Raw genomic sequence first — 12,033 nt, 5'->3', positions numbered from 1 at the left:
TTTCAATGTGTCTCTTTGGACCAGGGCTTGCATGAGATCTTTTCAGTTGTCTCTCTTAACTCGGTGGTCCCTGATATTTCAAGATTACAGTTGGCATCATCTTTGGACCCCTCAGGCAAAGCCCAACGTGGATTTGTGACTTCAGGCAAGCTTCCTTCGTTGGAGATCTGTGGATGGGGGTGGTGACCATAGACTACAAAACCTTCAAAAAAGAACCAAAAACCTACTCTTCAAAAAATACATAAAACCTATATAACACAACCAGATTATCTTAGCAAATTAAAAATGTTCAATCTACTCCCTATGTATTTCCAAATATCATGACAATTCTTATGTAATCTACCTTGAACTATCTTGTCAATTATCAATGGAGCCAGGCTGACCTATGGTGCCTTCCGGAGAGCAATCAAAACCGTACTGTTCAACAAATTCATCTCCTAAACAGTAGCCTCACCACCTACAAAGCTATATTTTCCCACTGTCAAATTCTGTGCAGTACATTGTTCCCTCACTTTTTGCATTTTGCAATTCGCTGATTGTCCAGCGTTACTCCTTGGGTTGCATTCATGAGACCTAAATTACATACTTAAGATACATATTCCCCTTTCAACTTTCTTGTTAATAAGTTGTACCCTCACTACTTGTATCCTGTAATTCGCCGACTGTCCAGTTTTATTCTGTAATTCACTTATCCAGTAATTCGCTTTATCCTGTAATCTGCCTATTCTGTAACTCGCTTTATTCTGTAATTCGCTTCATTCTGCAAGTCACCTCATTGTCCAGCTCTATTCTAAATTTCGCAGATTGATCAGTTTTATTCTTTAATTTGCTTATCCAGTAATTCACTTTATCCTGTATTCCGCCTTATCCTGTAAATCACTTTATTCTGTAATTCACTTCATCCTGCAAGTCACCTCATTGTAACTCGCTTTAAATTCTGTAGTTCGCTTCATTCTGCAAGTTGCCTCACTGTCCAGCCCTATTCTAAATTTCACAGATTGATCAGCTTTATTCCTTGGGTTGCATACATGAGATCTTTACCACATATTAAGTTTCATATTTTCCTTTTATCTAGTTCTTATGTAATAAGTTGTACCCGCACTTCTTGTATTCTGTAATTCGCTGATTGTCCAGCCTTCTTTTATTTATTTATTTATTTATTTATTTTTATTTATTTATTTATTTAGATTTATATCCCGTTCTCCCAGTAGCTCAGAACGGTCTACAAGTAAACATACACAGTAGAAGTAATTAGGCAAATAAGATGTACAATAGGTTTAGGTGCTTGGACATACAAAATTGTGCAGTATTTATCAGGATACAAACAATTTTTCAGAGTACAGACAATTTATCAGAGTACAGACTAAGAGAGGACTATACGAAATTTAGAAGTTAAATAGGGGAGAGAAGAGTGAGGTGGGGTTTAAGGGGGGGTGTAGACTGAGGGAGATCTTTAGTTGAAGAGGAGGGTCTTTACCATTTTACGGAATGTCAATAAAGAGTTCTGTTGCCTGAGTTGGGCAATGTGAATCGCCTAGAAGTCATTCGACTGTGGCAGTATAGAAGAATAAAGTTGTTATTATTATTATTATGTAATCCTCCTTATGTATTACCAATATCATGACAATTCTTATGTAATCCGCCTTGAACCGTAAGGTAATGGCGGAATAGAAATCACTAATGTAATGTAATGATGGATACAAGCATGAAAGGTTAGGGTACTCATTGCCTTCACCACACAACTCAAGTACTTTAGTCTGTAATGGAAGCTCTCTGGCCTATCAACCAGTTAGAACTTTGAGCAGTGTGTAAGGCTTTCAAAGCCTCTAGCTCATTCTCAGGGGTCACTTGATGCAGATGCTATCAGATAACACCACAGTAGTGGCATACATAAATGAACAGGGAGGCACTCGAAGTTCTCAGCTAGCAGTAGAAGTTCATCTCCTGCTACATTGGAGGCTCAGGTCTCCATTATTTTAGCAGCTCACATTACGGCATAGTTGAATGTTCAAGCAAATTACTTGAGCAGAAATGTTATAGACCCAGGAGAATGGGAGTTGTTGGTGTTTCACCTCACCATACAGAGATGAGGCACTCCACCAATAGATCTCTATTTTTCAGCAGGAAAAGAGAGTTTGGATTTGAAGGGGATAGATCCTTTTTTTTGTGGTGGCTGGAGATGAATTTGCTGTACATTTTCTAGGCAGACTAGATAGGCCATATTATCTTTATCTGCCTTCATTTTTCTCTGTTCCAAACAGGCTGTCTCACCCTTTCAGTCTTCATTGCTGCAGATCTTGGTCTTGCAGGATGAATTTAAGAAGGATCTAGCTTACAATTCTCTTAAGTTCAGATGGTGGCACTTTCTTGCCATAGAAGGCGTTTGTGTATATCTTCATTGGCAGCTTATCCTGATGCTGTACGATTTTTTTAAAGGGATTAAACTATATCAGATTTCTGCTGTGTCCACCCTATCCTGAGCGGAATATTAATCTGGAGCTTGGAGCATTGAGGAAATCTTTGAACCAGTGAAGCATGCTTCCCTGAAGGATCTTGCATTGAAGACTGTGTTTCTAATGGCTATTGCATTGGCTCACAGAATTTCAGGCTCTGTTCTGGAGGAATCACTGTCTCTGTTTCTCTGATGCTGGAGTTTCCATTCGACCTGTTCCTTCTTTCTTACCTAAGATCATTTCATCCTTTCACATCAATCAATCTTTATTTCTTCCTTCATTTCAGAAAAAAGACTGTGAGAGGAACTATAGCAGGTTGCTTCTTCTGGACATTTGTTGGATTTTTCTGCATTATGTTGAGGACATAAATGACTTCTGTTGGTTAGATCACCTTTTTTTCCTCTTTGCTGGTCCCAATAGAGGTAATGCTAACTCTAGGCTATGATTGCTCAGTGGATTAGAGAAGCTGTTTCTCCTTGTCTTAATTACTAATATCTCTAAAAAAAAAAAAAAAAATTAAATTTAGATATATATATTTTTTTGTACACTACTTAGACAAGTTTCTTCTGCCTACATGATTTCTGGTAAACCTTCCCCTTTGTCTGTCTTGGCGCATTCTACACAGACTCTTTCTACTTTGTGAATGGATTTGCATGCATTTTCTCTTGACAAGCTTTGTAGATCAGCTACTTGGTCCTCTTTACACACCTTTTTGAAACACTAATGGGTTGCTATTGCAGTTAGATCAGAGGCATCATTTCTTTCAGCAGCTGTTGCTGCTTCCTGCCCTAGTTGAGAACTGCTTTGCTACATCCCACTTGTCTCTAGATTCATGTGTTGGGATGACAAGGAAGGAAAAATTATATCTTACTTGATAATTTTCTTTCCTTTATTCACAGCATATGAATCCAGAAGCCCACCTTTGGAGGTTTCTGCCTGTATTTTCTTGTTGGTTTCTGTATTCAAGTTTATTAATATTTTGATATACCGACCATCGACATGTATCTGATTGGTTTACAATGCTAAAAATGTAAAGTATAAAATTTTAAAAATAAAAGAATAATAAAATAAAAATAGAATAATTTAAAAAAGGGGTGGGTGGGATTGGGGGTAAGACGATTACATTGACATAAGTGATACAAGAGGAGATAGAGGTGGGGAAGAATAATAATTACATCATAAAATAAAAATAAAGGGGAGAATGGGGGATGGGAAGGAACATCAAGGAAGGGAAGGTCGCTTCTTGGAAGTGGTTCTCATGAGTGAAACGGTGGTCGGAAAAGCGATGTTATCTTATAATTTGGAATGCATCCTGGAACAAGAAGGTTTTAAGATTAGTTTTGAATTTATTGAGAGAATTTTCGTGGAGGAGGTGATATGGCATGGCATTCCAGAATGTGGGAGCTGTGCAGAGAAATTTTATATTTCTGGTAAGTAGAGATCTTTAATCGGAGGAATGGTTAGCAGGTTCTGGTCAGCTGATAAGGGCCCTGGACGAGGAGTAAGGAATGATGTGTTTATCGAGAAAAGATGGAGAGCGGGTAAGTTTTATTTTGAAAACAAGCAAAATTTTACATGTAGTATGATTTGAGATTGGTAGCCAATGTGCTTCTCGAAGGAGAGGAGTGACGTGATCGTACTTTCTTGCTTTATGGATAAGTTTGATGGCAGTATTTTGGATGAGCTGTTTCTTCATATGTTGCATAGTGCTTCTATGTATCTCTTGGTTGGAGGAAGGATATGATTGGCTTGCTATGTTGCTGTTCTGTGTCCTGTTCTTGCTGTTAGCTTCTGCTTTGTTAGAAGAAATACTGGAGGACCAGAAGGCACACCTTCCTATATGACAGAGTTGTCCTCTATCTCCACCTGCTGGTAGATGGTCATAACCCACTCATTTCTGGATTCATATGCTGTGACTAAAGGAAAGGAAATTATCAGGTAAAATATAATTTTTCCTTTCATTCTCTTGTTTGTAGCATGAGATGTATTCTTTTTTCTTACATCTATATCCACATAGCACAACCTCAAGAGTATAGGATAACAAGTCCAAGTGTTACTCTTAAGGGAGAAAAGACCTCAGTGTCTAATAGGGAAAATCAAAGCAACCCATATAGACAGGCTAGTTGCAAATATCACTTGCAGCCAGCAGACACATCCTCGGTCAAAAACTCCCAAAAAGTTGAGGACACAATTTCACAGTGAATTTCAACAGTCTTAATTCTAAGTCTCAAAAAGTTTTCAAAAAAACACTTATCTGAAAATTGTTGTCTTCTCAATCAAATTGCAAACACAAGAATGTGATCCTGGAGCTTGGAAGCAGGAGAAAATCACTCCATAGGAGACAAACTCAGAGCATAGCAGCTACTAAATATCACCACTAGCATAATCCAACAGGGTTCCCTGTTTCGCTGGTGCACTTCTTCAGGGATTTGAGCATCGATTCACCCGCTTCAATTTCTGTCAATTTCTGTCAATTTGACAGAAATTGAAGCGGGTGAATCGATGCTCAAATCCCTGAAGAAGTGCACCAGCGAAACAGGGAACCCTGTTGGATTATGCTAGTGGTGATATTTAGTAGCTGCTATGCTCTGAGTTTGTCTCCTATGGAGTGATTTTCTCCTGCTTCCAAGCTCCAGGATCACATTCTTGTGTTTGCAATTTGATTGAGAAGACAACAATTTTCAGATAAGTGTTTTTTTGAAAACTTTTTGAGACTTAGAATTAAGACTGTTGAAATTCACTGTGAAATTGTGTCCTCAACTTTTTGGGAGTTTTTGACCGAGGATGTGTCTGCTGGCTGCAAGTGATATTTGCAACCAGCCTGTCTATATGGGTTGCTTTGATTTTCCCTATTAGACACTGAGGTCTTTTCTCCCTTAAGAGTAACACTTGGACATGTTATCCTATACTCTTGAGGTTGTGCTATGTGGATATAGATTTATTTAACAGCCTCCCTTGGTTCTATTTATTCTTTTTTCTTACACCAGTTTTATGTGCTCCACCTTTGAATTATCCTGATCCTGTCATTTTTCTCTTCTGTCCCAGGTGTCTCCATAATTATATCCCACCTCAGAGTTTAACTCTTTCCTGCCCCGTGTGCCGTCAAACATCTATTTTGCCTGAGAAAGGAGTGTCTGCTTTGCAAAATAATTTTTTTATTACCAACTTGATGGAGGTGCTTCAACGTAACCCAGAGTGCAACCGTGAAGACTCTGTAATATTGGATTCTGTGAGCAACGTAACAGGAAAGCCACTGTCGTGCCCCAACCATGAGGGCAAGGTGAGTTTTCAAAGGATATCAAAATTTTTACATCACTTCATTAGGAGCAGAGGTCAACATGGGCAAGGTATTTATCCTGATTAATTGATTTTCTGAAAATTGTCTACCTTCCTGAAAAAAGTACATATGCATTTTTGCTTGTATAAAATGTTCATTTTGTTCAGAAGTAGTGTTAAATTGGTAGATCAATGTGTGTAAGTTTTGCATTTTCAAAATTACACATGAGGTTTTTCACAGAAATGGTACCTGTCCCCAAAAGAGGTGCAAATCTGTGCAATACTGAATTTACATTTCAAGCACCCATAGGCATGTGGGATGGGAATTCATCCATTCACTTTGCTGTCACTGACCAGCTCCTCCTCTTTCCTCTCTTTCTCATGTTAGCCTTTGTTTTCCCACAGCATTAGCAGCAAGCCTGTGGTAGAACTTCAGCATAGGGCTTGCCTGCCTACCTTTGCTCTCTTAAGTCATGCGGTGCCCACCTCTTACTTTGAGAAAAGGGCCTTGATAGGCAGGCATGTGCTGAATTTTCACATCAAGCTTCTGCTGCAGAAGCGGCATGGGAAAACAAAAGTGGAGCCCAGATAGAAGCAGTGCTCTGATGCCTAGCAGAACTGGACCTGAACCTTATTTATTTTCCATGTTATAACCTATCTTTCTAGGCTGGATACAAGATAAAACATGCACAATAAAACAAAACTTACAGCAGTTTTAATTTTACCTACAGGTAAAGAGCCCACAGACTCGTATCAATACAGGTTGTTTTGAAAATTGCCCTGTTAGAGGCTTGGCATTAGATCCAGCCTTTGAAAGCATATCATAGATGGTCATTCAGGGTTGCAAGTTAGAATCAGTCCAAATCAGAATGGGATTGCCATCCTCTGAGCCCAGAACCTGATTGCTTCTAATCACATGACCAGATGTTTAAAAGTTCTTTGCTGCCTCAGATATTTCTTTCTTGTGCAGTTTTATTTTTACCCACACTTTAACCTTGCTGCGTTCCCCTAATGTAACTGCGCCTTCCGCATGAAACCCCACAGCCCATTTCAGGTTCATAAGTCTAACCTGGGAAAATTCTCCCATATCTAGATCATATCTTATGACTGTCAAGAAGGTCTTATTGAGAAGGTCTTGCTTGCATATTCCTCCTAGTGCTTCCCTCTCCTCTCTTTAACTTCTATGGCTCCTGTACACTTCTTCCTCCTGTTCCCGATCTCTCCTTTCATCCCAAACCACTGCCCCCCTCCCCGACCTCCTTCTAGTCTGCTCTTTCACATGCCAAACAAGATTACTATGATCGCCTGACTGACTCTCTCGGCTCCAACCTTCGCTATCTCTTTGCCACACTGAACTCTTTGCTCAAAGTGCCCCCACCTCCAACCCCTCCATCACTTTCCCCCTCAGACTATATTCGATTACTTATTAGACAAGGGCCACAAAATTAACCTTGATTTCTCAGCCAAGCTACCTCCACCTCTCCCTTCCCACTCTGTCAATCCTCACTCAGCCCTTGACTTATTTTCTTCCTTTCCTAAAATCACTGAAGAGGAAATTGCACATCTTCTCTCCTCTTTCAAACTCACTACCTCCTCCTCTTGATCCAATTCCTACTCCTTCATTCAATGCTATCTTTCCTATGGTCACCCTTCTATGAGGGATCGTCAAAAAGTTTCCACACTTACTTTTTTAAACACTATTTATTAAATATCATAAAAACAAATTACATCACTTTTCCATATACCGTATTTTTCGCTCTATAAGACGCACCCACCTGTAGAGGTGGAAATCCCAAGAAAAAAAAATTCCCACCACCCTGCCCTGTACCCCCTTTGGTAGTCTAGTGGCTAGGACAGCAGCACAGCCCCCCCCCCCATAGGCATTACAGGCACCCTCCCCCCCCATAGGCAGTCCCCCCCTCCCGGTACCTTTTTTTTGAAGTCTGTTGGAGCTTTCCCTGTTCCTGCCTGACTCCCTCGCCGGACGGCTCAGAAGGCAGGTGCATGCTGTTCGCGTTCCTGCCTGGTCCGACGCCACTCTCCAATTTCCATTAACCGACTTAAAAAAGTGTGGCAGGTGCCAGTGCACTATTTCTCTTATCAATCACCACAAGTGGTGTATCCAATGCCTGGGCCCAGACCACCACGTGGAATCTTGTTTGCGCTGCGCTAAGCTACAGAAGCGGTCCATTAAAAACCGTATACTTCAGCAGAAACAACTCTTCGGTACCATGGATGCTTCACAGGTATCTTCGACACCATCCAAGCCCTCGACATCCAAGTCAACATCGCCAGAGGTACCGGTGTCCATGTCGGTGTTGCCGTCCATTGCTTTGTCAGGTAAGCCAGCTAAGAAGCCATCAGCTTCCCAGACGGCGTCTCAGGCCATAAAGATACAAAGTCAAGTCATACCAGCCAAACAGAGACCTTTGATGCGGCTCGCTTCCACTTCAATGGGTGCATCATCTTTGATGCCATCCTCACCAGAGCCAGCTGCGGCACCAGTGATACCGGCATCTAAACCCCAGGTATCGGTGCAGGCTTTTAAAGAGAAGCTCGATGCTCTCTTTAAGTTGGAGTTTGGGGACATTTTTCAGATGTTGCATGCCCATGTTTGCTCCTCCGGTACCAGCCCAGCCTGAGCGTTGCTCCATGCAAGATGCAGGTACCACCACTGCCTCATCAGTACCGCCTTGGTGGCACCGGTCATCATCATAGAGCCATGCTTCGCGACACCGGTCTCCTTCACCAAAGTGTCGCTCCTCAAAGCATCGGTCTCCTTCTCCAAAACATTGCTCCTCGAAGCATCGGAAACTTCACCGAAGTATCGCTCTTCTAGGTATCGATCAACTTCTTCAGGGCGTATGCATAAGAAACACCATTCCTCTGGGTATAGATCTAGTCATTATAGACATTCATCTCTACGCCTTCATCCTCAAAGTCTGGTAAACAGTCCATAGAAGCCAAGCATCTTTCTCCTGCATGCTTGGACAAGTGTAAGCGATCTGCATCACTTGATTCTTCGGCTCGGTACCGTTCTTCTAAGGTCTATGCCACTGTACCTCCAGGGCGTGAGGGTAGATCAATGGATAGATTTGGCTATGCTGGCTAATAGAGTCCTAAATTAAAACTTTTATTTCACTGCTTATTTGAAATACTGGGTTAAGACCATACCAACTTATTTCAAATACCTGCCTTCACATCATTTATCAGATTTCAAACATATGTTTCACTCTTTCATACAGCTCCGGCAGCATCTGGTGCCATCCTCTTATGATGCTTTTGAGCTGTCATCTAGAATCTCGGAAATCTACATAGCCATAAGAAGACTGGTGTGGAGTTGAACATGACTGGATAGGGGAGGAGTCAAGATGGCGGCAGCGCGAAGCTAGCGAGTGTACCAGCGGTCTAGGAATTCTCTCCTACCTATTTTCCGATGCCTCATTCAAAACGGAAGCATAGCGTCCGAGCTGAGCCCGCTGTGGTCCGGACATCTACCCCCGTTCAGCATTCTATCCTAGACTTCGCCGCAGCTTCTTTTGACCCCAATGCTTCGGGAGGCAGACTCGGGCTATCTTCGGCCGGAGGAGTTGCTGGAGTCTTCGGGCAAGAGGTTTCTCTCTCCCTTCCGGAGCCTGCTCCGCCCCCGCACCCTGCTCAATTCGTAGTCCGAATGGAAGGTTCCCCTGCGGAAGTAAGCGCTGGGGAGATCACATTGCAGGGGCTCAGACTCGTGAGAATGGGAGGAGAGCAGGGAGAAGTGAGAGCCTGTATTGCTACTGGCTCTGTACCAGCAAAGTCGGAGGTGATTATCCTCGAGAAGATTTGGGACTCTCTCGAGCGGCTTAACATCCAGGTGGCTAGATCCTCACAAGAACTGACAACACATGTAAGTACTGTGGATGCCTTGGGGAAATCCTTGGAGAAAACTAAAAGTGAATTTTCAATGGAGATAAAAGAAGTTAAGGACAATGTGGTAAATAGTCAAGCTATAACTAATAATTTGATAAAGGAAAGAACAGTTTTGAGTAAAAAAATTGAACAAATAGAAAATTACAACTGAAGATTAAATTTGCGTCTGTTGAACTTTCCGAAGGCCTTGGGGGTTATACCTATTGAGATGTGGAAAAGGTACTTAATTGAAATATTAAAGTTTTCCCCTGAACATATACCTCCACTAAATAGAATTTATTATTTGCCAAAAAAGAAAACTGAAGGAACCGACCCAGGTATAGAGGAACGTTTGACAACAGACGCTATCAATGTTACTGAATTATTAGAAACTACTGTTTCCAAATCTACAGAGAGAGCCACATTGTTCATTTCTTTTGTCTTCGAACAAGATATGAATGCAATTATGTGTTTGTATTTCCGAAATCCTCAACAAATGTTCTTGGGAAAGAAAGTATGGATGTTTCCAGATGTCACGAGAACAACGTAGGAGCATAGAAAATTATTCTTAGCAATGAGAGTAGAGACTTTGACCCTTGGAGCGACATTCTTATTAGCATATCCGTGTAAATGCTTGATTAAATATCAAGGTGTTAAATATGTCTACTATACACAAGAACAGCTACGCACCTTTTTAGATTTAAAAAATCTTGCTACCCGCAATGCTTAAGAGCAGGAAGGGAAGAGGGGGGTTAAAGACTGTTAAGCCTTTCAAGATTATAGTTATTACCTACGTTTGTTATCTCCTCAATATATTCAATTCTCCTCCCCTTGTGGATTTAGTGGTCTAAGAAAGAAGGACTCTTTTTCCTGGCAGCAGTAAATGCGACTTAGCTTATTTTTGTTTTTTTTCTGTTTTACTTGTACAAGAGGGATATTCTTGTGAATTATGTAAAAATTTCAATAAATAATAAATATTAAAAAAAAGAAGACTGGTGTGGCTGAGAGTGGCACAGTTAGCCAATATCCCTTGCCTGGGGGATGAACTTTTGAGGGATTCAATTGAAAATGCAACTAAAAAGCTTTCCTTAGAAGTCTCAAACTCCTGCTGCTCCCAAGTCAACTCAGCCTTTTTGACCATCTCCTGCACAGCATAATATTCAATCAAAATATCTCTGTCTCTCCCTCTTCCCATCCTAAATGCAGGCAAAAGCTTCAGCCTTGGGGTAGACGCATGTTTTTTCACAAAAAGAAAGCTTTTCCTATTCAGACCTAAGGACCACAAGCAAGGCTGTCACAAATATAGTAAAAGGGAAATTGTAAGGCAACTGAAAAATCTGAAAGAATAGAGCAGGCTAGAAAAAGAGAAAATATCCTTATCAGTATATAAAGTAGAAATAAGCAAGGATAGGAAGAAAAGATCTCCTTTAGTGTCTCAACTCCAAAGACATACACAGGCACAAAGAGAAGGAAGATAGACACACATTACGTAGATAGTTACACAGGAAGTACTTAGATAAATCTAAATCCCTGACTCCACATACAGGAACACACACACTACACCCACACACACACGCCCCTCCACCCCATACCCTCCCGCACCCCCCCCAAACACATATTCAAAGTTGTAGGGATTTCAGTCAGGCCAGCAGGGTCTTTTTGCTTTTAGCCTACAATGGAGAATGCCAATTAGTCCATCCTGACCTTCAGAGTCAAGGAAATAAAGTTCCTCCATTCTTTTGAGTGTCAATTATATACACAGGTGTTTGTTGCTCCTTGCCCAAAATAATTTTAAGGATACCACTAATTGGACTGGGCTATAGATGAGGCAAACCCTGATGTTTAAAATGAGGGCAAAAAGGCACCAAAATGTCCATCATTTTGGTAGATTAGGCCACATGCCCAGAAAACAGCTATACCTTTTCTGATGGGACAAAAATGTAACTAAGGACCTTGGGCCCATCCATTCCAGGACCCAATTAAAGAGAAGGCCTATGCTAAGAAACATGATGATTAGGTGACACATTAACTGCATGGGTTAAGGACTGGCTTAGTGGTAGACTTCAAAGGGTGGTGGTAAACGGCACCCCCTCCGAAACGACAGAGGTGATCAGCGGAGTGCCGCAGGGCTCGGTCCTGGGCTCGATCTTATTCAACATCTTCGTAAGAGACTTGGCTAAGGGGCTTCGAGGTAAAATTACGTTATTCGCCGATGACGCCAAACTATGCAATATAGTTGACAAGAGCACAACAGACAAAAGCACAGTGCCTAACAAAAGCTCAATGCCAACAGTATGACGCATGACCTACTTCTACTGGAGCATTGGTCCAGGACCTGGCAGCTAAGTTTCGATGCCAAAAAATGCAAAGTCATGCACCTTGGCAGCAAAAATCCTTGCAGGACTTACACCCT

The 12,033-nt window shown here is 41.4% G+C and overlaps 1 protein-coding gene across 8 annotated transcripts in view; it reads left to right on the top strand.

Annotated features, from left to right (window-relative positions):
* Positions 1–12,033, top strand: part of TRIM3 (tripartite motif containing 3) — a 169,691-nt gene that overhangs the window by 28,555 nt on the left and 129,103 nt on the right. For 7 of the 8 annotated variants that reach the window (XR_004539999.1, XM_033950641.1, XM_033950640.1 and 4 more), the window contains exon 3: positions 5,499–5,733. Coding sequence is in view for 7 of the 8 variants with exons in the window: in XM_033950641.1 (XP_033806532.1) it covers positions 5,499–5,733 (235 nt within the window). In the remaining variant the exon portion in view is untranslated. Of the gene's footprint in view, positions 1–4,241; positions 4,392–5,498; positions 5,734–12,033 lie in introns of all 8 variants that reach the window. The other variant, XM_033950639.1, reaches the window with a different exon arrangement.

The sequence above is a fragment of the Geotrypetes seraphini genome, chromosome 6, assembly GCF_902459505.1.
Source record: "Geotrypetes seraphini chromosome 6, aGeoSer1.1, whole genome shotgun sequence".
NCBI lineage: Eukaryota > Metazoa > Chordata > Amphibia > Gymnophiona > Dermophiidae > Geotrypetes > Geotrypetes seraphini.
The sequence above is the reverse complement of the archived record's forward strand: the minus strand, read 5'-3'. Positions and strand labels throughout refer to the sequence as shown.